Source organism: Schistocerca piceifrons, chromosome 10, assembly GCF_021461385.2.
Source record: "Schistocerca piceifrons isolate TAMUIC-IGC-003096 chromosome 10, iqSchPice1.1, whole genome shotgun sequence".
Taxonomy (NCBI): Eukaryota; Metazoa; Arthropoda; class Insecta; order Orthoptera; family Acrididae; genus Schistocerca; species Schistocerca piceifrons.
The window spans coordinates 107,910,305-107,938,126 of NC_060147.1; the positions used below are offsets into that span (position 1 = coordinate 107,910,305).

Consider the following 27,822-nt stretch of genomic DNA (forward strand, 5'->3'; position numbering starts at 1 on the left):
GGCATTAAAATTTTCTTTAATTTTCTTCTCATCTTATTAATGATATACAGACAACTACTCCAGAATGAGATTTTCACTCTGCAGCGGAGTGCGCGCTGATATGAAACTTCCTGGCAGATAAAAACTGTATGTCGGACCGAGACTCGAATTCGGGGCCTTTGTCTTTTGCGGGCAAGTGCTCTACCAACTGCGCTACCCAAGCACGACTCACGCCCCGTCCCCATAGCTTTACTTCCACCAGTACCTCGTCTCCTACTTTCCAAACTTCACAGAAGCTCTCCTGCGAACCTTGCAGAACTAGCACTCCTGGAAGAAAGGATATTGCAGAGACATGGCTTAGCCACAGCCTAGGGGATGTTTCCAAAATGAGATTTTCGCTCTGCAGTGGAGTGTGTGCTGATATGTAAATTGTAAAAAAACTACTGCTGCTGTAGAAAAACCCCCGTTTCAGCCATGGTTGCGGTGGGTCTAGACCCAGAAGAAGGCCTCTGCAACTGTGACTGAAATGATGGTTTTTTCTCCAGCAGCAGTAGTTTTTTTTTCTTTTTTTTACCATTATGATGCATCACCATACCCAGAAAACTTTTATGTCGACTAGTTACACTGATTTTGTCATTGATATAATCACACTTTCTCTATTTGCTTATTTTGTCCTTTACGTTTAAGACTTTATTAAAAATCTAATACCACAAGGAAAGAGCGATTAAAGCAACAGCCAGTGATAGTGAGAAGATGCAGACATTCAATGTTGCAGACCTGTGGTCGTATTGGGTTATTTAAAATTCAACTGTAAATGTTAACATAGTTCAATGAATAACACGTACCATCACATGGTATGCCGTGTTGAAATTGTTCAGTTTACTGTCAGTCTTAGTCACAAACAGACACACCTATTTCTTATTTGGAAGAAAAACACACACACACACACACACACACACACACACACACACACACACACACACTTGAAAATAATAAATAAACTACTGGCTGAAAAATGCTCCCATGCATCTCCATCTCACTGCTACTGTTTATGTATGTCTGCCTCCCACTGTCTCCTTTTCCTCCCATTGGCACTCTCTCCTGTCTCTTCCCCCCACTGTCACTATTTTAATCCCTTCCTCTCGCTCTTTCTTACTGCAGTCTCGTTTTCCGCCACTTTCACTGTCACCGTCTTTGTCCCACTCTTTTTCTCACCCACTGATGCTGCCTCTGTCTTCCTCGCTTACAGTCTACTGTCTCCCTCTTCAGCCACCACTCTCTCTTCTCCAAACATGTCCTTGGGGATCATTTGCTCAGGGTTTTGACACCTAGACCGGGAAACTTAATGCACGGGTATAGGGGATGGGGCAAAGTGAGCAAATTTTTTCGTGTAAAGTTCGCCAGCCTCTGTATGGTTTCCATTTATCTCTCTTTTTTATTTTCATTCTCTCCTCTCCCTTTGGCCCCCACTGTTACTGCCCTTATCTATTCATCTCTTTCACTGCCACTTTCTCTCTCTCACCATCACTGTCTCCTCCCCCTTTCATTGTCACTGTTTCTCTGTTACTCTGTCTCAGCCCAAAAAAGCGTGAATTATTTCCGCACCAATATTTTTGGTGAGGAAGGTGGAATGAGGATTGAGCCAGCTGACTCCCCACTTTTCTCTCAGAGCATATTCATCTTTTTTGTGCTCCAACAGGCTGCTTATATAAAATGAGTCATGTAATGTAACACAAGTTCCTTCAAAACTACTTTACAGAAAACTCCAAACATTTTTAGGCTACACCTACAGTATGCCAAAAAATGTAAGGTTTGATGTGCAAGTACAAAGAATTTCACATGACAAAATAATTTTTTGTAAGGTGCTTACACCACCACATGGCCTCACAGAAAATTTACAGGTCAAGGTAACCTGTATAGACATGAAATGCCTAGTAGACAGAGATAGCATATCATAAAAGTTTTATTGGTGAAAAAGTAGCAACTAAAAGAGTTTGGCAACCGCAGAATCCTAGCCATGTGTTTAGTACATCAGTTAAGACTACATTTTCACTTCAGACAGGATATTACATGCTTATTTTATGTGCACAAGTACAGTAACTTTGAACCACTGGATCTCAGTAATGGATAATGATACCATAAAATGCTTCAAAGTTCCCTAAGGTCATCATCTTTAGAAGCTATTTTGACAATTTGCTCTGAACAGAAATTATAGAAGTGACCCATCACAACAACTGGTACTTTTGGTGCCCAGCAATCATGGTTTTATTGGTATGTACCTTCATAATCGATACAGATTTTCAAAAACAGGAAAATGGCATTTCTAGAGAAATGTTCAAAGAATGTAAAGTTAAAATTTGAGTCATTTGCTAAAGTTAGTTTTTCAGATAATTGTGGCCCATAGTGCAAAATGGCAAAAAACTTGTTTGTACATTAAGTGCAATACTTTTCAACCTCTGGATCTTGGTAATGGAATACTGAAAAAAGTTTCGAAGATCGACGAGAACATCATCTTAAGAACACATAGTAACAATTTCCACTACTTGTCATAAATAAAAATTACTGAAGTGGCAAACTCCACAATTGAAACTTTTGGTAGCCCAAAAATCATGGTTTTTTTAAGTTTTCTCAGAAGCCACTCACGAACAAATAGAGCTTTTATAAACCAGTTTAGGTCCACCTTAGGCCATAGCTAATGCAAAGGAACCAATCAATCTACTGAACTTGCCTCATATGGAGGAAGGGTGTAGTGTTTAAATTTTGATCATGTACTGTAGGATAACTACAATATGCATGTTCTTCCAATAAGTATACAAATGATCGCTAGGAAAGGGCTATCCGTAACACATGCCTCCTTATCTGTGTGAGCAGTAGAACCAGAGATACAACTCCCTGAAAAACTGCATTTTTGCCTGCAGCTTTCTGGATCATACTGGTACCGTGCATTGTCATGCATGGACTGATACTGTATTGAGAATGATATTACACCATGTTAGAAGATGTGAATTAATTTGTTGAAAAAGACACCATGAGGCAATACATGTTTAAAAATATTAAAGAAATTTATGCTGAATGGAAATTTGACTAAAGGGAATACGCATAAGGATGAAAGTTATAAAAGACATATAGAAAAATCACTAAAATATTGTAGAAAAGCATTTTCAGACAGTAAAACCCAGTAATCAGTTCTACATATGCTACACATGAAACGACTTTTATTGAATCTTCATTTGATTTAATGAACCCATAAAAATATTTAGTGTACTATATTTCTTTTATTATTTTAAATCAACAAAAACATTGTGGCCTAAATTCTGGGGATTGTTTCAAGGATTATCATAACAACAAAATAAAATCTTTCAAGATCCAGAGGTACTGCGACAAAGCAAAACAATTGAGATGAAAAAATTCACTAGAGGAAGCCACAACCTTCTCGGGTGACGTGAGAACCAGCACTGAATTCATTACGATTTGTGCGAGACACCCCCGAGTAGAAAAATGCACCCCACACCGTGTCATATCTGGTCACTAATAACATCAGAAAACCACGGAAGGCTGTCACAGAACTAGGAGGCCCAGATACGCACCTCACTGTGAGACAGCGACCTCTGCTCTGTGGCGAAGCGGCGCGCCTCCTCCCGGACGGTGCCCGCCCCGAGACCCGGCTTGAGGCGGTCCGTGGCGGCTCCCACCGGCTGCAGCAGCGCATTGAGCAGGTCGAACCAGACAGAGGGTGCCAGCTGCTGCGTCTCCGAGGCACGCAGCACCAGGCTCAGTACCTCACCGTAGTGCTCGGGGAAGTCGAACAGCAGCATCAGGCGCAGGTGCTTGCGGAACACCTGCAGCACGAGCGAGATGTTGTAATAGCTCTCGTTTGGTTACAGTCATCCAGCAGCACCCATGTAGGAAGACTGAATTGTGGCAGTTCATGTTGACCCATTATGCAAACAACCCTTGTTTCAAATGCCCTGAAGTGTTTCAGCGCCTTGTGTCATCATCGGTGGATTCTTTTACTAAGTTCCGTAAAATGCAAATATGTTGCTTTTATTTCACACACAATCACACGCTATGAAATCATACATAGGCAGACTACCAGCTACTCCACACAGTTACAATAAGCACTGCTTATAGGGCAATGAAACTAAGTTGGAAGTTTTATGGTTTGGGGATATTATATTAATGATAAATGTCTTTACTAGCACTGTTGCTGGATTAATGCTCATAGTAACTATAGCTAAATCCAGAAAGATCAGACATAGTACTTCCTCAGTGCCCTGTAATATCAGTGCATGGTACCTTGCTATTTATTTTCCACTGTAGGCTGTGAGCCAGAAGCATTGCCACATACTGGAGTAGTGTCTGAAGGCACTTTAAGCACCAACAGTGTCGTACTTACAGTTATCATTGCACCCAAGTGTACCCCTGCTGCACTGCCTTCATTGCTAAATTCTGTTATCACTATGTGATAATCACAATGGACATAAAAAGTGTTTAGGCCTAATTTTGTAAAAATGATTATAGGTCTACTTATAACATGTTTGCATTTTACAGAACTGAATAAAAGTAGACAAAACGTGTGTGCATACCGTCTGCGTAACAGCTCAACCTGATTTCCCATAATAGTTGTTATCTTTTAAATATGGCAACGCAAGTAACACACTGTGCGAGTGCAATAAATATGTTATGTCACACCACAGACATTAATACAGTAACAATGCTTTTCTAATGCTATGGGCGCCATGCAGATATTTAGTTTGGGATGTGTAGTAGATGGAAAAACTGGTATCCTCTGAAAATTCATACCATTCTTAATTAGGCACTGCACATTAAACTGTGCTTCAATGTAAAATATTTATTTTTCTTCCAAGAGGACCTTGCAGATTGGCCATCTTTGAATTGAAGATAACTACCTAGATATTAATTTTCTGGAGCAGTACAATGAACTTCTCAAAAAACTAAAAAAAAGTTCTCTGCAGATCTGAATAATTCTGAGCATTATTATGGACAAAAATGTCCAGCTTTTCAACAGAGCTGCCTGCATCTGTGTGCATGCTTGTACCGGGATCATGAGGTTACTGGTTCAATTCTCCTAAGACACAAGTTCCTTTATCTTTACTTTCTATTGGAATTCCATATTCATTACCAAAATGAAATCCTACTCAGGAAATACAGTATCAAATCTTCTATTACAAATAGTATTTTTTATATTAAATTACTAATTGCATGGACATTTGAATACTCATTATAAATTAGAATCTGGTTCAAAAATGTGAATTATGTTAACGTTACATGAAAAATCATATATATTAATAATAGTTTTCCACCCTTTCACTGCTACAGATGTGCTCCCTGCACACCGTGCGGAGGGCAGCTTTTGTTACGGCTGTACTGATCGCCAAATGCTCATGCCAGTGCTGAGAGACGGTATTCTGATCGATACAATATACCCATCACCTGATTTTTCAAAAACTACTAGGTGAAAAACAAATTGATTTACATGCAATTAGCAGCTAAAATGGTAGATGTTACTTTTGTTACAAAATATGACTTAATATTTATTACTTACTACTTCAGTTTTGTAAAATGTTAATATTACTCCAGGGTTAGACCTGAGGCCCGTCCCAGCTGGCAGGCTGCAGCAGTCGTGGGACACACGATAGTCATGTTGCCACTCCCTCCAGCCGATACTGCCAGTAAGTGAGCACTAATGATGCCACTGCTTCTTTATTCGAACAGTTCCTCATTTGGCCGCACGAGGTTGTGTGGACCTCATCAGGCACCTTCCTACCTCAGAAAATATCTGAGGAGATACCGGGAACTAAATCTGTGTCTTTCCGTATCGAAGTCATTAAAACTAACTGTTGAGCTATGGAGGTTGTCATTTTAATTTAGTTATGAACTACTCTTTTCGCTGCAGCTTCACCCATGCCCACACTTGACACGTGTACTGCACATGTCTCAAACTCCTCCCCTCTCTCTGTAGCAGATGCGGAGTGATTATTTAATCTTGTTTTTAACTGTTAATGAAATATTGTCAACTGTCTCTGCAGCGCCATATCAAGAAAATGTGATTCCCGTGAAGCCAAGATCGTAGTGTAGAAATTATGAACTATTTGATGAACTATTAATATAGAGGATTATGCAAATCAAACAGCACATCTATAGGTAAACCATCCACCTTAAGAGTGGTAGTACCTGTTGTTGTTCTGGTCTTCAGTCCTGAGACTGGTTTGATGCAGCTCTCCATGCTACTCTATCCTGTGCAAGCTTTTTCATCTCCCAGTACCTACTGCAACCTACATCCTTCTGAATCTGCTTAGTGTATTCATCTCTTGGTCTCCCTCTACGATTTTTACCCTTCATGCTGCCCTCCAATACTAAATTGGTGATACCTTGATGACTCAGAACATGTCCTACCAACCGATCCCTTCTTCTGGTCAAGTTGTGCCACAAATTTCTCTTCTCCCCAATCCTATTCAATACTTCCTCATTAGTTATGTGATCTACCCATCTTATCTTCAGCATTCTTCTGTAGCACCACATTTCGAAAGCTTCTATTCTCTTCTTGTCCAAACTATTTATCGTTCATGTTTCACTTCCATACATGGCTACACTCCATACAAATACTTACAGAAAAGACTTCCTGACACTTAAATCAATACTGGATGTTAACAAATTTCTCTTCTTCAGAAACGCTTTCCTTGCCATTGCCAGCCTACATTTTATATCCTCTCTACTTCCACCATCATCAGTTATTTTGCTCCCCAAACAGCAAAACTCGTTTACTACTTTAAGTGCCTCATTTCCTAATCCAATTCCCTCAGCATCACCTGACTTAATTCGACTACATTCCATTATCCTTGTTTTGCTTTTGTTGATGTTCATCTTATATCCTCCTTTCAAGACACTGTCCATTCCATTCAACAGCTCTTCCAAGTCCTTTGCTGTCTCTGACAGAATTACAATGTCATCGGCGAACCTCAAAGTTTTTATTTCTTCTCCATGAATTTTAATACCTACTCCGAATTTTTCTTTTGTTTCCTTTACTGCTTGCTCAATATACAGATTGAACAACATCGGGGAGAGGCTACAACCCTGTCTTACTCCCTTCCCAACCACTGCTTCCCTTTCATGTCCCTCGACTCTTATAACTGCCATCTGGTTTCTGTACAAATTGTAAATAGCCTTTCGCTCCCTGTATTTTACCCCTGCCACCTTTAGAATTTGAAAGAGAGTATTCCAGTCAACATTGTCAAAAGCTTTCTCTAAGTCTACAAATGCTAGAAACGTAGGTTTGCCTTTCCTTAATCTTTCTTCTAAGATAAGTCGTAAGGTCAGTATTGCCTCACGTGTTCCAACATTTCTACGGAATCCAAACTGATCTTCCCCGAGGTTGGCTTCTACTAGTTTTTTCATTCGTCTGTAAAGAATTCGTGTTAGTATTTTGCAGCTGTGACTTATTAAACTGATAGTTCGGTAATTTTCACATCTGTCAACACCTGCTTTCTTTGGGATTGGAATTATTATATTCTTCTTGAAGTCTGAGGGTATTTCGCCTGTTTCATACATCTTGCTCACCAGATGGTAGAGTTTTGTCAGGACTGGCTCTCCCAAGGTCGTCAGTAGTTCCAATGGAATGTTGTCTACTCCGGGGGCCTTGTTTCGACTCAGGTCTTTCAGTGCTCTGTCAAACTCTTCACGCAGTATCATATCTCCCATTTCATCTTCATCTACATCCTCTTCCATTTCCATAATATTGTCCTCAAGTACATCGCCCTTGTATAGACCCTCTATATACTCCTTCCACCTTTCTGCTTTCCCTTCTTTGCTTAGAACTGGGTTTCCATCTGAGTTCTTGATATTCATATAAGTCGTTCTCTTATCTCCAAAGGTCTCTTTAATTTTCCTGTAGGCAGTATCTATCTTACTCCTAGTGAGATAAGCCTCTACATCCTTACATTTGTCCTCTAGCCATCCCTGCTTAGCCATTTTGCACTTCCTGTCGATCTCATTTTTGAGACGTTTGTATTCCTTTTTGCCTGCTTCATTTACTGCATCTTTATATTTTCTCCTTTCATCACTTAAATTCAATATTTCTTCTGTTACCCAAGGATTTCTACTAGCCCTCGTCTTTTTACCTACTTGATCCTCTGCTGCCTTCGCTACTTCATCCCTCAAAGCTACCCATTCTTCTTCTACTGTATTTATTTCCCCCATTCCTGTCAATTGTTCCTTTATGCTCTCCCTGAAACTCTGTACAACCTCTGGTTCTTTCAGTTTATCCAGGTCCCATCTCCTTAAATTCCCACCTTTTTGCAGTTTCTTCAGTTTTAATCTACAGGTCATAACCAATAGATTGTGGTCAGAGTCCACATCTGCCCCTGGAAATGTCTTACAATTTAAAACCTGGTTCCTAAATCTCTGTCTTACCATTATATAATCTATCTGATACCTCTTAGTATCTCCAGGGTTCTTCCATGTATACAACCTTCTTTCATGTTTCTTAAACCAAGTGTTATGATTATGTTGTGCTCTGTGCAAAATTCTACCAGGTGGCTTCCTCTTTCATTTCTTAGCCCCAATCCATACTCACCTACTATGTTTCCTTCTCTCCCTTTTCCCACACTCGAATTCCAGTCACCCATGACTATTAAATTTTTGTCTCCCTTCACAATCTGAATAATTTCTTTTATTTCATCATACATTTCTTCAATTTCTTCGTCATCTGCAGAGCTAGTTGGCATATAAACTTGTACTACTGTAGTAGGTGTGGGCTTTGTATCTATCTTGGCCACAATAATGCGTTCACTATGCTGTTTGTAGTAGCTTACCCGCATTCCTATTTTCCTATTCATTATTAAACCTACTCCTGCATTACCCCTATTTGATTTTGTGTTTATAACCCTGTAGTCACCTGACCAGAAGTCTTGTTCCTCCTGCCACCGAACTTCACTAATTCCCACTATATCTAACTTCAACCTATCCATTTCCCTTTTTAAATTTTCTAACCTACCTGCCCGATTAAGGGATCTGACATTCCACGCTCCGATCCGTAGAACGCCAGTTTTCTTTCTCCTGATAACGACATCCTCTTGAGTAGTCCCCGCCCGGAGATCCGAATGGGGGACTATTTTACCTCCGGAATATTTTACCCAAGAGGACGCCATCATCATTTAATCATACAGTAAAGCTGCATGCCCTCGGGAAAAATTACGGCTGTAGTTCCCCCTTGCTTTCAGCCGTTCGCAGTATCAGCACAGCAAGGCCGTTTTGGTTATTGTTACAAGGCCAGATCAGTCAATCATCCAGACTGTTGCCCTTGCAACTACTGAAAAGGCTGCTGCCCCTCTTCAGGAACCACACGTTTGTCTGGCCTCTCAACAGATACCCCTCCATTGTGGTTGCACCTTTAACTAATTGTGGAGAAGACAAATCCACTGCGCAGTATTTAACAGACTGCCCCTGTAACTTATTTATCCTAACTGAAAATGCAAGATTCACAGGAATTCGGCATCTCCCGAACATGTCTTCTTCCTCTCCCCCCTCTCTCTGGCTGCTGGATGAGGCAGTGTGATGGGACAGTACCTCGTGCAGGATGAGCTTGTCGTCCTCTGGGCAGATGCCGGCCGCTGTCAGCGCCTTCCCAACCAACTCGATGAACTGCGACCTTTCACTGAGGCGCGGCTTGCGGGTCATCAGCCAGCGTGTAACATCGAACTGTCAACAAGAACAAGAATACCTCACTTAAAACATGATTTCATCCGGCTCTCCCCAATTCAAAACTTTTAAAACTCAATTGTGTGTAAGGATAAAAGAAAGGCTGATTCTCCATATTCATGGTGTGTTCAAAACGTATCAAATCTTGTTCTTTCCTGCATAGACCTATGAAGCGCATGAGACTTGCTTCAGTGGTGATATGCTAGGGGACATTCAAACGCAGTTGTGAATGTATTCCCACCATCAGAAAGTATCAGCCACTAGCAGTTCGCTAGCAGTCGATCAAGGAATGAGGATGTGTAGTTAGTGCTTGCCAGATTCCCATAAGTTGTAAAATGATGGAACAAACTGAGCAGCAATACTGCATCATATTTTGCCAAATGCCTTTACTGAAGTCCAAACCATTTGTGAGATTCAATAGGCTTTTGGGGATGATGAGCTGGATGACTCACAGACAAAGGAAAGGTACAAATGCTTCAAAGATGGTTACATATCAATGGACAGCAAAACATGTCCAGGTGGATCCTCAACAACACAAAATCAGAACTGCATCAAGCAAATGGAGACTTTGGTCACATAAGACCGTATTATCACAGTAACAGAACTTGCTAATGAGACAGGGCTAAGCATTGGAACAGTACATAAAATTCTGACTAACATTTTGTACACAAAAAGTATTCCTGCAAAATTCATACATAAACTGCTGACAATGGAGCAGAAGCAAACTGTTTGAAATTCACAAGGGTTACTCTGGACAATGCACCCAGTGACCCCAACTTTCTGACAAACCATAAACAGGGAATGAGATGTGTGTTTATGGGTATGACCCAGAAACAAAGATGCAGTCATCAAAGTGAAAACATTCAACATTCTGGGGGGCAGGGCAGGGGGAATGAATGGCAAGCCCACAGCAATTTCAAGGTCGTGTTGACCAATTTCTTCAACTCTCTTACGATGGTGCATCACCAGAAGGCCAAAACATCACAAGCAAATAGTATCAGAAGGCCCTTTGTCATGCTGTGTAGCACAACAAATATTGAGATTCTGTACATCTGATTCAGACTTTCCTTGCAGAATACAACATTCCTGTGGTATTCAGACTTAGTAATCTCCCAACATGGCTCTGTGTGTGTTCCATCTATTTCCAAGCAGAAATTGCCTCACAAAGGAACACAATTTGAATCATCAGAAGAACTCAAGCAGAATGTGGAGATTAGGCTGATCGTCATTCCAAAAGATATGTTCCAAAAGTCTTCCCAACAATGGTGGTAACCCTGGCAGAGGCATGTGCATTAGCAAGGAGAGTACTCTGAAGGTAATTAAGGTTCTGTATCACAAAATCAATAAACATATTTTTGAAAACCAAAGGTTTGATACTTTTTAACTGCACCTCACAAACAACTACATGATTACTCTGGAATTTACACTTTAGTGCCAGGCAAAGGATTCAGTAAACCACTTTCAGACTATTTCTCTACTGTTCCACTGTCCGATGGAATGTGAGAAACTGAAGTCTCTAAATTTCCATGCAAGTTCTGATTTCTCTTATTTTATTACGATGGTCATTTTTCCATGTAGATGCCAGTGAATAGAATATTTTAACATTTGGAGGAGAATGATTGTGAATGAAATTTTCTGAAAAAGAACTCCTAGTAACAAAGACATTACCTCCCTATTTTGTAATAATATAAAATGAGCAACCCTTCTCAGAACTTTTTCGTCCTCCATGAATGCTGTCTGGTAAGAATCGTGTACCATGCAGCAATGCTCCACAAGAGGACAGACAAGTGTTATTTACGCAGTCTCTTCAGTAGATTTGTCGCACATTCTAAGTGTCCTGGCAATAAAACGTGGTCCCTGGTGCACCTTTCTTGTAACACTTTTAAGCAATGATTCAAAATTAAGTGGTTTGTAGCTGTAATATCTACACATCTATTTGAATTGACACCCTTTAAATTTATGTGTTTTATTGGGTAACTGAAATTTAACAGAAAATATTTATACTTCTTTCAGGTCTCTTGCCATTTCCCTATTACAGCATTTCAAGACAGCTGTCACTGGCCGAAACTGGTTATGATTGTGTCATAAAAAAGTTGATCTATGAAGAATAAAATATAATATCTTTTAGGAAAACAATCAGCATGTCCTTAAACAGAATGATGTTTTTTTTACAAAAGTTATGGTCAAACTTCCAGTAAACATAGAGGAAGAAAATGTGTTATATGGACACGGATTCAAAAATGCTTTATTTTTAATGTTACAGCCAAGTTTCTACAGGTCTTCAATGCACTGATGACGGGAAACGCACAGGAAAAGAATATATCAGCACAGTATGAAACACTTTCCTAAATGAAATATCCAAAATGCCCTCCATCAGCAAGGACACATGCATCAACCCTTCGTCAGACTGAATTCCTGATGGGCTGATGTATCCCTGGAGAATTCCATGTTGTTTTACAGCCCTCCACAAACAGGATGATGACACTGCACATCTCGTCCCAGGGTTCCATTATCGAGAGCTTTCAGATGTGCTCACCAATAAAAGTCTAGTGTATTAGATCCAGAGGGTTTGGAGGCCAAGGAATTGGTCCACATCCACTTATCCACCTGTAATGGAATCTGTTATTTAGAAGCCTACAAACAGAGCTCCATCGAGCATGAAGTAAATATTTTGTCTCACTCATAAAAGCACATTCTCTACCAGAACATGAAGAGTATTCTCTACGGAAGCATGGCAAGCTTTTCCATTGAGCCTGGGTGTAAACAAAAAGTTATCAACAATGCTGGCCCAAACATTGACAGGATTACAACATACTGTCCATTCTTACCAAACTTAACTGAGAGTGTATTCTGAACAACTCATATAAAAAAAAACATTGCCTGTAATGCTGGCATATTCTGCTCTATGTGCTTCCCATGATTAACATAATTATGAAGAGAAGTAGAAAAAGAGCTCTAACATAGAAATAAAGTGTTTCAAGATCAATGCCCATGTAACACATTTTCTTCCTCCAGGTGCTGAAAGTTTGCCCAACCTTTTTGTTACACACTGTATACATTGCCTGGCAAGACATGGTTACATGCCAATGCAAGTCCATACAAACAGAAAGCACTGTCAGGTATGTAAATGACAATTCTCTGTAACAAGAATGATGGTCACGGGAGTGCATTAATGTTGTTTGTGTTTAGTGTTGTTACCAGGCCTGGTAGGGCATATACAAGGTCTGTTCAAAAAATTCCAGAACATTCATAATTTCAAGCCAATGGTGTGTTGGAGTTGAGTGTGATATGTCTGTTAGTTACTGTTCAGTCCTCTATTGAGTAGAATGTGGTGTCGCCCATCTCCTTCAGGATGCCCTTCGACATCTACCGACGACGCTCATGTCAGGAACATCAACGAAACTGTGCATGGCAGTGAAGACTGACTGTCTGAGAGACAGAAGAAGAATGCAACATTTCAGTTGGATCACGTCATGAAATCCTGACACATCATCTTGGAATGCATCATGTTGCTGCCAAGCTTGTCCCACGATTCATGTGGCAACCAGAAAGACCTTCGTCTCACAATCTGTGAAGAGTTTCTGGATCATGCAAGTGGTAATGAGATGTTCCTTAAGAGAATCATAACTGGTGATGAAACGTGGTCTGGGGTTCTGATGTTGAGACCAAGGTTCACACTTCACAATAGGTCAGGAAAGGTTCTCCAAGACCAAAAAAGGCTCGTCAGGTCAGATCAAATGTCAAAGCTGTGCTCATAATTTTCTTTGACTTTGAAAGATTAAATCATCATGAATTTGTGCCATGGGGGCAAACTGTTAATCGGTGGTACTATCGGCACGTGTTGTGATGTCTGCGAGAAAATGTGAAAAAGGAAATGCCCTGAAATGTGGCGAGACAATTCATGGATTTTGTACCACGATTAACACACCCACATATTCATCCATGTGGGTGGGTGACTGTTGCACAAAAAACGAAATCACTGTGCTACCTCATCCTTCATATTCTCGAGACCTGGCCGCTGCGGACTTTTTTTATTTCCAAAATTGAAAACTGCGCTGAAGGGACGAAGGGCAAGAAGATCTCATCCCAGGGCTTGATCTGAGAAACTCATACCCTTGGCAGAGTAGTGTACTGAGGTATTCAAGGCCTGGGTGATGAGAGGAGTGCTTCTTATTGTTGGGAGGAGAAATGATATTAGTCAGAGGGTGAGAGGAGGCTACCAAGTCCTGACAGACAATGTCATAATTGCCAGCATCATAAATGCACGAGAGTCTTAAAATGACAAGGAAGAGCCGAGCGATAACGACTGTGCTGTAAAAGCACCATCCGGCAATAAGCTTTTCTCTGTCATGAGATGGCAATGAAGGGGTTAGAACAAGAAGACGAATGTGATGGTTCCCATCTGCTGCCTTTAGAATGATGGTGAGAGTAAGCAGAGAAAAGAATAACTGAGTCTCAATTCTAAAACACAAACGAATTCTGGACTTACTTTCCTCAAAGTAGGCCTATTTTATGGCCCTTATGAATTTTCAAACTAGGCTATAGTCAGTTCTCTGTGTTATTTGTAAGAAATGTGTGGGACAAAATACATATGTGCAGGTCTGTGCTTAATTTAATGTTTCTTTGGTTCATATTCCTATTAACACTGGTACATTTTGTTTTTGAAAATGTTCAATCAGCCTACACTAGGTGGTGGTGGTGGTGGTGGTGGTGGTTGTTGTTGTTGTTGTTGTTGTTGTTGTTGTTATTGTTATCTCCATACTCGTTTGATGAAACTTACCACACTAGTCTATGGTGTGCACGCCTCTTCATCTCTGCCTAACTACTGCAACCTACATCCTTCTGAACCTGATTAACATACTCAAGCCTTGTTCTCCCCTACAATTTTTACCATCCGCACTTCCCTCCACTAACAAAATAACAATTGAAACTTCCTGGCAGATTAAAACTGTATGCTGGACCAAGACTTGAACTCGCGACCTTTGCCTTTCGTGGGCAAGTGCTCTACAATCTGAGCTAGGCAAGCACGACTCATGCCCTGTCCTCACAGCTTTACTTCCACCAGTACCTCCTATCTTCCAAACTTCACAGAAGCTCTCCTGTGAACCTTGCAGAACTAGTACTCCTGGAAGAAAGGATATTGGTCCCGAGTTCAAGTCTTGGTCCAGCACACAGTTTTAATCTGCCAGGAAGTTTCATATCAGCGCACACTCAGCTACAGACTGGAAATCTCATTCTGGAAAATTGCAATTCCTTGGTGTCCCTGCCAAAAGATCCCCTCTTTTAGTTGGGTTGTACAACAAATTTCTTTTTTCCTCAATTTGGTTCAGTAGCTGCTCATCAGTTATCTAATCCACCCACGTAATCGTCACCATTCTTCTGTAGCACCACATCTCATAATCTTCTTTCCTCTTCTTGTCTCTCATTTTTCACTTCAGGACAAGACTACACTCCACACAAATATCTTCTGAAAAGACTTCCTAATATTTTATTTATGTTCAATGGTAACAAATTTCTCCTCTTCAGTAATGATTTTCTTACTATGGCCAATCTGCAGTTTATATTCTCACTCCTGCAGCCAACATCAGTTGTTTTGTTACCACAATAGCAAACCTCATATACTACTTCTATTTTACTCTCATTTTACTTTTGTTGATATTCATCTTACAAGACAGTAGCCATTTTATTCAACTGCTCTTCCAAGTCCTTTGCTATCTTTGACACAATTGCAACATCACTGACAAATGTCAAAGTTTTAATTACTATTCCTTAAACTTTAATTCCATTTCAAAATTTCTCCTTTGTTTTATTCCCTGCTTGCTGTATGTACAACAAGCTTGTCACGTCCCTTATCAACTACTGCTTTCGTTTTTGTTGTTCGACTCTTACACTGCACTCCACTTTCTGCACAAGTTGTACGTAACCTTTTACTATCTGTGTTTTATCCCCAGGTAGTGTAGCGTATCACTTCAATGAGGTGATATGATGCACAAGCACTTTTCAAGTTGACATATGATGATCGCTACTGTACAAAGTTTATTTTCATAACCAATTAGGTATCTACTGTTTGGATGTATGTTTTATTTACATGCATGTATCACAAAATGGATGGAAGCAGTGTATTTGCAAGCTGGGATGATAAACATTGTAACGTGTTCGGGGAACTTGCTGGTAATGCCTTGGAGATATGGTGCAAGCCACAGAGGAAGAATAGCTGTGACAATGCCTGTGACATTACAGGGCCAAGAGAGAACTTGTTATCATTTGCTCAAGTGGAATCTGTTAAATAACACTATATATTTGTGGACTTAGTCATATTCAATGCAATTGTGATGTTCCAAATGTTAAAACAACTTTGTAATTAATGGCCACTGTACAAAAGAGTACAGTATAGGATACATTCATTGTCAGAAGCATCATATTTATTTTGAGAATAGGATCTTCCATTTGCACTCTTAACTTCCAGCAGGAACTGTGGCACTTCGAGAAATAAAGTTTGATCAGAAGAGGTTGGCGAGTGTACTGAAACAGCAGGGTGAGTAAGACTGAATAATAGGAAGTCTCAGCTCCTGATCAGACTTTACTTTAGTACTTAATATCGCAGTAAAGGGCCAGCACAACATTGCACCTGCTTCCCTAAGTCTTTCAAAGAGGGTGTTCCAGTCGACGCCATCAAAATTTTGCTCTGCGCCTACCAATGCTATAAATATAGGTTCACCTTTCTTCAACCTGTCTTATAAGATAAAGTCGTTAGACACGAATAATCAATCAGAGGACACATTACCTTCGACAGTAGGACAAAGCACAGGTCGACGGGCTGCTGGGCCTGTGCTGCCGTCTCCACCACGGTCTGGTACATCTGCAGGAAGGTGGTGGTGGACGCGGCAGACGGCGTGAAATGTGGGCCCAGGATCCCGGCGAGGCGGGGCTGCTCCAACAGGGTCGCCAGCAGGCGACAGCCCTGGCTCTCGTCACCACTCACAAACACCTGGAAGAAAGCACGGGACACTGCTTCACTGTGCACATACTCAGAGTAACGATCCTGATATTCTTTTCTTTCTGCAGACTGTAACACTGCTCCCATTCTTGTGGTATTCAAAATGTTAATTGAATGGTCACAAAATTTTATCACTGGAATTTACAGGCATATTAAAATTGTGTGCCAGACTTGGACTCAAACCTGGGACCTCTGCGTTTTGCAGGCAAATGCACTGCCGACTGAGCTATCTGAACACGACTCGTGACCCATCCTCACAACTTCAAATTGGCACGCACTCCACTGCACAGTAAATATTCATTCTGGATTTAATCACAATCATCAGAATTTTTTAAGTTGGGAATAAAGAAGTTATATACTGGGTGGTTATAATTAAACTAATGGTGCTCCAAATGCTGCAGTCTGGGTTGTGTATTTTGAAAGACACTGAAGCATTTTATAGGCACGTTCATTAATCAGTGTGCTAACAGGAAATGCTGAAATAAATAGTTCCACTTTCTGCAAGCAGGTGAAAAGAAGGTGCTGTAAGCAGTCGGAATGTGAAATGTTTCTTGTTTTGACGTCAGTATGCTGTCTGTTACTTGGCAATGCCTACTGATTTCTTTTATGAAGTGATTCTTGACATAAAGGTTAAAAAGGGTTGAAGTTTTCCATTGAAACACAATGGCTATTGAGAAGAACGACAGTCCACTGCTGGTAAAGCTATTTTATACGAACGGCTGCAATAGTAGTGCTACATTGTAGGAACATTGCTGGCAGAAACAGCTCTGAAGAGACCCTATGTCAATAAATAATATGATCAATAAATCTGAAGACACAGGTGAATTAGATGGTGCAGCAGGGAGAGAGAGAGAACCCATTTGCAAGGCAACTGTTGATGAAGCTGCTGTAGCTCAAGCTGTGTCATGGGAATTCTCTCTTCTCTGGTCAACACTTAAAAGATTCCGCAGTGCATTTTAGATTAGCATCCATACAAGATTCAGAATATGCACCGAATAAAGCATCAAAATAGCCTAGAACACCATGACTTTGTCCTTTGTGTTTTCGCATGCATGGAAACGAATGACACGTGGGTGGGGAATATTTGTTGGATGGACGAGACACATTTTACCCTGCGCATTGCCTTCAAAGCACAGAACTGTCACACATGGGGTTCTACTCCGCCATATGTTGTGCTGGAACACTCCCAAAACTCAGCTTATGTGACTGTGTGGTGTGGTTTCACAAGCTCCTTCATTCTCAGGCTGTTTTTCTTCAAGGAAATGACACCTCAGGGTTATAATGACCTCCTTGTGCAACATCTTATTCCAACTTTGCAAGAAAGCAACTGTGTCCACACCACTATTTTCATGGAAGATGGGGAGACACCACATGTTGCTTGTCAAGTGAAGGGTTTGCTTCAAGAAACCTTTGGTAAGAACTGTATCATTTCTATGCCATTTCAAGATCCACGTGACTTCTGGTTGTTGGGATATCAGAAAGACTGTGTCTATCAAGGCTGTATCCAGACTCTTCCAGATCAGATGAATAGCATACAATGCTGCGAGCAACTGTCGACCACACTGTGTTATGGATGCAGCACGTCGCTCCATCACTGAGCATGATGTGTTGTACAAAAGTGTTATCACAGTCAATAGCATCCTGAAGCCCATCAGAAAATGTCACATATTTCCATTTGCCATCGTCATGACGTAGAGCCTGTAACAGTTGTAACTCATACAGCTTCATAACCAGCTGGCATCTCAAAACATGTAAAACTGTTGTAGGCAGTTATAACTTCCAAATGGCATGACGAGTTGATGTTGTAGGACTGCAATAGAAATCAGTTTGAACTCGGGCGACATTTTCTTCCAAAACATGAGGGTGGCCAGGACTCTCTACTTTACACATAAATCCTTTGTCTACACTGTCATACCAACTGTGAATGGTCCATCTGTTCGGAGGATCAGTTTGGCACCTCAGACTGAAACATTTCTGCACTGTAATCACAAACCCAAGAACACAAAATGATATTTGCAGTGGAGTAGCTGTTTCACAATATATGATGGTAACCTAGCAAACGGAAGACAACTGACATCTAGCAGCAATGAATATAAACTAGACACTGTATTTGTTCCTCCAATAACTGTGCCGAGGTGCAGGGATTGATAGTTCTGACAACAAAATACGTATATTCTTTTTGAAACACCCTATATGACCTTCCTGATTTCCTGAAATACTTTGCCTTGGGAATGTCGCTTCATAAGGATCAGCATTATTCAGACATCATTGCAGCGCTTCATTTATATTGATCACACTTTTCCATTTGAGAAATTTCATAAAGGAACAGTAGTACTCTATGTTCGTCATTAATGGTGCCAAGGTTCTCAGGGGAGAAATCCAATCAGTCATTCAAGAAACGCAGTTTAAGTGATGTGTTACACAACATAGAGATATGATCTCTGTAGTTCTTGTAGTCATGACAAGCTTAATGCATGTGGAAGATGAAGAAAATTTTGTAATGTTTTTAACAACTATTTAAAAGATTGTATCACATTACTCTACTGAACATAACTACAAAATCTACAAAGCAGATGTTCCTTTCGCAAACTTGTACAATTAGACAGAAGAGGATTTCGGAGCACTTACAAAGCCTCAATCTTTACCTGCAGCTGAGTTCAGTGCTGTTGACAATGCAACAGAAACCGCTCGTCGCATTTGCCTCTAGATATGACTTTATTCTATCTTTCATTACACACAAGGGTCACTCCAAAAGAAATGCAATTTTTTTTTTCAAATATTCAACTTTTGTTTCCATTACACACAAAGATCACTTCAAAAGAAATGCAAAATCTTTTTCAAATATTCAACTTTTGTTCAACATCTTTGCTATTCACATAGTCATAGAAACATTCTTCCTGCTTGTATTTAAATTTATTTCAACCTTCAAATAACTTACAGAAATGCAGCCAGGTGAAATTATCAACATTCGATATTCTGACACGAGCACACGCTATCATTTTCAAGGCAAAACTGCAGCAGGTATGCACTGTGCAAGGGATTTTAAAACCTCTGTTTGTAGAGCAAAGGCAGTGCTACATTGTTTTGGACATTGTGGTTTATATCCAAGAGATCCAGTGTTTACTCTCTGATTCAACATATTGCAAGACTGGTGCAGACCCCACTAAAGAATGTTGAGAGAAAGACTAATGGCCTCCTGAAGAAAAGTTCCTTGCCATAGAAGACATCAAGAGTCTTAATTTTCATCGCACTGTTCCTCGTAAGTTATATGGCCTTCGAAGTACCACACGGAAGGGGTTCCTCTTATTGTTAGACCAACTGTGAGTAATATTGGTGCCCTGAAATATTGTGTAACAGAACACCTTGCTACTCTGTTGAACCTAATAGTACGTCAGTGTGAGCACAGCACTATGAACTTGGCAGATTCAATACGTCGATTAGAGGGAATGCGTTTGAATGACTTTGAAATTCTGGTAATTTTGATACACTCTCTCTCTTCACTCGCATTCCTCTGTCTCATTTGTTATGGTTAATTGAGGTTAGGTTTGGTGTTAAATTAGCAAACCTATTCTGAAGTGTATCAATTTCTCCTTACTTTTTATTTAATAACCAGTACTATGAGCAGAGAGATGGAGTTGAGATGGGCAGCCTGTTGTCACCTATTATTGGAATCTGTTTATGGAAGACCTCGAGGGACGTGCTTTGGACTTGGCAGCTTCCCTTCCTTGACGAGTTGGTCAGCGGAAAGGCTGATGGTACACTGAAACACACCATTTACAGGAAGCATACTCACACTGACTTGTCTCTGCAGGTTGACAGTTTTCACCATCTGGCTCAGCGTGGGATGATTCCTAACTTGGTTCACAGGGCCCACACTGTTTTGGACCATGATAGTTTGCAGCCTGAGTTAGCCCACATTGGAGTCATTTTTTGTCAGAATGGTTATAGTGAAAGACAGGTCAGACATGTGTTGCACTATTGACCTACTGTGCACCACATGAGTGATGATGCCTTACGCAGGGAGCATTTCCAGCAGGAATGGTTGTATTTTGCGGAATATGATGTGAAATGTATTTTTCGATCACCATCTAAGACAAGGGTCCATTTAGGTTCCGTAAAGGGTAACCTTGGTTTGCATACGGCATGTGTTTACTTCATTCCTTGTAGTTGTGGCCACTGAGACGTACATTCCAGGTCCACATATCTTACATTCCTCTTCAAATTCATTTCTCCCTATCTTGAAAGCTGGATATTTGCAGGAAAGGACATCAGAAAACGTACACTTTTGTTTAGGCATAGCCAAATATTTTACGTAACTCACAAGGTTAAAAATTACACTCACAAATCACATTTGCACTACAGGAAGCCAAGCGAAGATACAAAACAAAAATTTTAAATAATCGATATTTGCATTCGCTTATAGGTCGATCAACGATAACATCGACAATCCTGGTGCCACCTACTAACATCGCCTTCGTGCGTGTTTATCACAAAGGCTGTGCCACTAGTTAAAGTATTTAAGAAAACAGCAATAGAACAAGACTAATTGTAAATTTAACTATATTATGCTCAACTTTCCGAAAAAGCCAGACACTGTAAAAATCCGCCTGGACCCCGGACAAAGAGCTAAAAAGGAGGACATGTCCAGATTAATCCAGACGTCTGGTCACCCTAACTTTGTCATCTCTGTCAGGTAAAAGGAAATGTCCTGTCTGATTCACTGACTCAGTCCAAACGACTAGGGAGAGAAACTCAACATTTGGGGAAGGTGTTGTTCTTACACTGTAGGCATTATTTAAGAAGGGATAGTTCGAAATTCCACCCCTATGGGAGTGAAAAATAAGATGAAAAGTTTGTTGAAAATATGTCACAACTAAAGCAATTTTTGAAGCTAGAACTACAAAATTTAATATTTGGTTTTTTGATCAGAAATTATTTCACATTTCAGCATTTTTGGATTTCAACCCCTAGGAGGTTGAAGTGGAGGGTGAAATTTTTTTTCTTTTTAATAAATCATCATTAAAGACCTACTAAACTTTTTAAAGCTGAATAATGGTATTTGACATCTTGGTTAGAAATAAAAAAAAAATATGGGTTTCTGTGTTTTTTTTAAATTCAACCCCTAAGCGGTGAGATACGGGATGAAAAGTTTCATGAAAATATTTTGTTATGAAAGCATTTTTAAAGGTAAATCTATGAAAATTTGTTTCTCAGTTGGAAATACAAAAATACCTCGGGGGATGAAGTTTTCATGGAACTACTTCATTACAAAAGCATTTTTGAAGCTAAATCTATGAAAATATCTATGAAAACTAGATTCTCATTAGAAATAAGAAAATATGTGTTTCAGTGTCTTTCAAATTCAACCACTGATGGGGTGGAATAGAGGACGAAAGTTTTTAAGAAAACATTTCATTATCTTTAAATTTTTTGGTCTATGAAAACCGGTACCTGACATCTCGGTTAGAAGTAAAGTATTACGAGGTTTGTGAGGAAAGTAATGAGACTGATTTTTTTACCTAGCAAAGTTTTTTATTTTTTCAAACAACAATAATACTGTCCCCTTCAAAATAGTTCCATTCAGCAGGTATACACTGGCAGAGTCGTTGTTCCCAGTCTTGGCAGCAGCACTGAAAGATTTCAGCTGGTAGGGCCTTTAACATGGCGGTCACATTCTTTTCAATCTTCTCCAGAGTCCCAAAATCACGTCCTTTTAAGACAGTTTTCAATTTCAGGAAAAGAAAAAGGTCACAAGGACTCAGATCAGGTGAATAGGGGGCTGTGCAGGAGTGGATTTTGAAGTCAAAAATTCCATGACTGAAGTTGCTGTGTGACATGAGGCACTGTCATGATGCAGCATCCACTTGTCTACAACATCTGATCTCACGCAATTCTACCTTTCCCTGAGCCTTTCAAGGACATCTTTGTAAAACATTTCATTGTCAGTTTGTTCTGGAGGAACAAATTCCTTATGCAAGATACCTCTACAGTCAGAAAACCAAACCAGCATTGTTTTGCTCTTTGATTTGCTCATTCACGCTTTTTTTTCACTTAAGAAGATGTCTCAGTGTGCCACTCCTCACTTTAGCACTTTGTCAAGGCCTGAATGCAAAAATCCAGGACTCATCACCTTATCATACAACTGGACCATTAGTGGTCGGCAATTCTCTCAAGAAGATCAACGCACATGTTTCTTCGATTGTCCTTCTGCTCAGTTGTGTGACCTTTTGGCACCAATTTGGCACAAACCTTTCAAAATTTGATGTACGGTAAAAGTGTTTAAATTTAACAGGTCACCAATCATCCTTATTGTTAAATGTCAGTCTGGTATCACAACAGTATGCACATTCTCAATGTTTTCATTGGTTTTTGAAGTCGAAGATCTCCCTGAGTGAGGTTCATCTTCAACTCATTCTCAGCCATCCAGAAATGGTCGGTGCCAGTAAAAAACTTGTGCTGTTGATAAGAAATGTTTCCCATAGGACTCTTTCAACTTTTCAAAGGTCACCGCGCAGATTCCCCAAGTTTAACACAAAACTTGATGGCATAACGTTATAAATTCCGCTGTTCCATTTTCGTAACATGCAACAAAAACACAGCTTCAGTGATGGAGCTCTCAAAAATGATGTGATGGCTGTACAGAGCTGAAACTTGGACTGAGCATCTAAGAGGGATGAACACAACAGCCTTCACAAGTAGAACGGCACAGCATTGCCAAATGACTCACAGTGTTGTCAGACTCATTACTTTTCTAACACATCTCGTATGTGTTAATGTTTCTGTAGCAATATCACCACAAGGACTAAAAAGATGGGATTAACATAAACTAGAATCACTTTTTGGTCGGAAGTACATTCAAAGAAGACCATGCCTCTATGGCCTTAATTAGCATGAAAATTTTAGAAAGTGTAAACTAAATCAAAGAAAGATATTTTATCAGTCACCACAAGAAATTTGCTTTGTCAGAATTGCATAGAAAAAGAAATGGCTCACTCATACATTAAATTTTCAGTGGGCCCGATGTATGTTTATGAAATTATGGGTTGATTATAATTAAACTTTCAAATCACTGCAAAAACAATATCACTGGTCGGGATTACATCAAATTCCAACAGAATACTATCGGAGAAAGCAGGAAAACATATGGCATAAGAAAAAAAAAAGTGTTAAAATTGATCAATAGATGGCACTGTACAAGTCAGAATATGTAAATGAAAACACCTGTCATGTGCAAGACACATTGAAGTTGGTATAAATATGCCGGGTACATGGTTTTTACTCCTTTTGTGTCTGCAATGTTTGCCATGACTGTCTCAATGCAGGATCGCACACTGCTTGTAAAGCTGTATTACAATAATGATGATTGTGCACACATCGCTCTGCGGAAGTCCAAATCCTGAAGGGTTTGAATAGAAGTGTTGGACCTATGACTGCCGTGGGTTTGGAGAAAATGATTTGGAAATTCGAAAAGATGGGTTCTTTTGGTGTAGAACCTGGTAGAGGGAGGAAACGAATGGATTAAATGTCATTGGAAGTAGTGCCCACAGCAATGCACGAAGAGATGAGTGGTGGTGTGCAAACGTGTAATGCACGGAGAATTGCCTGATCATTGGACATACCCGTGAGCACTGTGCGTAAAATCCTATGAAACATCCTTCTTTGCTATCCATTTAGAATTTCTTGCTCACATGGAAGTGGACAATGACTGGCTGTGGAAGATTTTGTGGACAGACAAAGCCCACTTCTATCTGACAGGATATGTCAATACACAGAATTATCAAATATGGTCAATGGAAAATCCACACACAAATCAACCAATACCACTTCATCCTGAAATGGTCACTGTGTGGTGTGGGTTTACAGCATTTTGGTGCTTCCGGTCCTGTTACCTGTACCGTCACTGGTAAGCACTATAAGTGTCTTTGGCACAACCACGTCATTGCAGCTCTCCAACAGCGTGGATGCGTGGATGGGATCATTTTTATGCAAGATGGCGCACCTTCGCACATTGCAAATCCAGTTAAGCAGCTGCTGAAGTGCCATTTTAGAAATGATAGAATTATCAGCCACCATTTCCCTACAGCCTGGCCATCCCAACCACCTGATCATAATCCGTGTGACTTCTGGCTGTGGGATTAACTGAAAGATGTTGTGTTCAGTGTTCCAATTGCAAACTTAGCTGGCTTGAAGGCACACACTGTGCAACACAATCTGAATGTGACCCCGGAAACACTTCGATCAGCTGTGGAACATGCTGTTTCTCAGTTTCAGCTTGTTGCAGAAAACAGTGGACAGCACACTGAACATGCTTTGCGCCAGTCACACGAAAATTAATAATCCGATTTGATTTTGATTCATGCTTTTTATGCAGTTTTTGGCCTCAGGACAATTAAAAACCCATGTGAGTGATGCTTTTTATGCGGTTTTTGGCCTCAGGACAATTAAAAACCAATCTGAGTGATGCTTTTTATGCAGTTTTGGCCTCAGGACATTTAAAAACCTATGTGATTGATGCTTTTTATGCAGTTTTTGGCCTCAGGACAATTAAAAACTGATTTTTCCCATCCAATGTGACAGGACCTTGCCATGATGGATGGGTTTACATAACCAACAGTATCACACCTGTACACCCATGCACACTGAATTGTATACTTTGTTTAACGTCAAACGTACATCTTACGCATTGTTGTATCTGTCATTTGTCATTTGTAGTTGACCACTATTAAATTATGATACTTACAGCACCATCTACTGCTACATTTTGCAACTATTTATTTTTGTTCTGCTACACGTTTTCCCCCTTGACCACTATTAAATTATGATACTTACAGCACCATCTACTGCTACATTTTGCAACTATTTATTTTTGTTCTGCTACACGTTTTCCCCCTTCTCCGATAAATTGCAATTTGACGTCATTTAGACCAGTGGTGTTATTTCTACAGTGGTTTGAAAGTTTAACTTCAATTATAATCACTCTGTATTTTTGTTGTAATTAGTACGCAAATGTGAGTGAAGCAGTGAGTATAACAATAAGAAAATAAAAGAACAAACTGAGAACACAAGGAATTTCGTATTCCACAGTACGTCACTGTTATCCAAGAAGGAGGAGGAGGAGAAATGAATACAAGTATACACGAACTTCTAGCAGCTTTTTAGTGTCACCCTTCTGGTGCAAAAATCCTCTCGCAGTTTTCCGGAGTGGAGACAACTGACTCTGCCACGCGAAGACTACAAGTGCAGGTGCCACTTGCCGTACCTGGCCCAGGGTCTCGAGGCAGCCGGTGAGCAGCTGCTTGCTGGGTGGGTAGAGAGCCACGTCCTCCCCGTAGAGTCCCACGATGTGGTGGAACAGCGCCACGCCCACGTCCTGCACCCGCGCCGTCACCTCCACACTGCCGCGTGCACGGTACTGGCTGTACTCCCGCTCCAGAAGGCTGTGCACAACACACAAATGACACTCCACTTTTTTATTCTTGCCATTATTATTTGTGTGTTTTAATAAGGTACTGCATATTTCCAATCTGCTCATCGACAAATTATCACAGGACGTATATGCAGACAACAAAAAAGCTTTCCTGGTTTATTTCCAGATTTCCCAATTAAAAATACACTGTTCCTGGGTGAAAATACACTTTTTTCTGAGTGAAAGTACATTTTTCTGTGTTAATTAACAATATACGATTCCTCAGAGCTGTAAAACGTGCCAATCCTTTGAATGGTAAAAGTTGTATATGTGGTCGTAGAGCTTCCTGGCACTCTTATGAGATAAAACCCAGCAAAAAGTAACATTTTTTGGAAAGATCTTTGATGTGTGGCAAAATGTACACTGCATATTATCATATTATGAAAGTGTTGTTGTTGTTGTGGTCTTCAGTCCTAGGACTGGTTTGATGCAGCTCTCCATGCTACTCTATCCTGTGCAAGCCACTTCATCTCCCAGTACCTACTGCAGCCTACATCCTTCTGAATCTGCTTAGTGTATTCATCTCTCGGTCTCCCTCTACGATTTTTACCCTCCACACTACACTCCAGTACTAAATTGGTGATCCCTTGATGCCTCAGAACATGTCCTGCCAACCGGTCCCTTGTTCTTGTCAAGTTGTGCCACCAACTCCTCTTCTCCCCAATTCTATTCAATACCTCCTCATTAGTTATGTGATCTACCCATCTAATTTTCAGCATTCTTCTGTAGCACCACATTTCGAAAGCTTCTATTCTCTTCTTTTCTAAACTATTTATCGTCCACGTTTCACTTCCATACATGGCTACACTCCATACAAATACTTTCAGAAACGACTTCCTGACACTTAAATCTATACTCGATGTTAACAAATTTCTCTTCTTCAGAAACGCTTTCCTTGCCATTGCCAGTCTATATTTGATATCCTCTCTACTTTGACCATCACCAGTTATTTTGCTCGCCAAATAGCAAAACTCATTTACTACTTTAAGTGTCTCATTTCCTAATCTAATTCCCTCAGCATCACCCGACTTAATTCGACTACATTCCATTATCCTTGTTTTGCTTTAGTTGATGTTCATCTTATATCCTCCTTTCAAGACACTGTCCATTCCGTTCAACTGCTCTTCCAAGTCCTTTTGCTGCCTCTGACAGAATTACAATGTCATCAGCGAACCTCAAAGTTTTTATTTCTTCTCCATGGATTTTAATACCTACTTCAAACTTATCTTCCGTTTCCTTTACTGCTTGCTCAATATACAGATTGAATAGCATCGGGGAGAGGCTACAACCCTGTCTCACTCCCTTCCCAACCACTTCTTCCCTTTCATGTCCATCGACTCTTATAACTGCCATCTGCTTTCTGTACAAATTGTAAATAGCCTTCCGCTCCCTGCATGAAAGTGTAAATACGAATTCCACCAAATACAGTACAATAGCTTCCAAATCATTGAAATCAATGTTTTTTAACATGTTCAATAGCATTATTTGTAGTAATGTGTGTGTGTGTGTGTGTGTGTGTGTGTGTGTGTGTGTGTGTGATGAGCTTAAGAGAAGGAAGATGGCGAAACCTGGTGCCATCGTATACCCTACTCCTAGCAAATAGCACTAAGAGGTCTGCCAAGCTTAACAACCCCCATCCAACAGATGGATCGCCATCAACAGT

The 27,822-nt window shown here is 40.2% G+C and overlaps 1 protein-coding gene across 1 annotated transcript in view; it reads right to left on the reverse strand.

The window, feature by feature from the left end:
- LOC124718724 (ectopic P granules protein 5 homolog) overlaps positions 1-27,822 on the reverse strand; it is a 367,184-nt gene that overhangs the window by 128,498 nt on the left and 210,864 nt on the right. Inside the window, exons 27-30 of the mRNA XM_047244342.1 lie at positions 25,953-26,130; positions 16,481-16,684; positions 9,565-9,696; positions 3,567-3,818 (exon numbers count right to left, since the gene is read on the reverse strand). Coding sequence (XP_047100298.1) covers positions 3,567-3,818; positions 9,565-9,696; positions 16,481-16,684; positions 25,953-26,130 — 766 coding nt within the window. The remainder of the gene's footprint in view (positions 1-3,566; positions 3,819-9,564; positions 9,697-16,480; positions 16,685-25,952; positions 26,131-27,822) is intronic.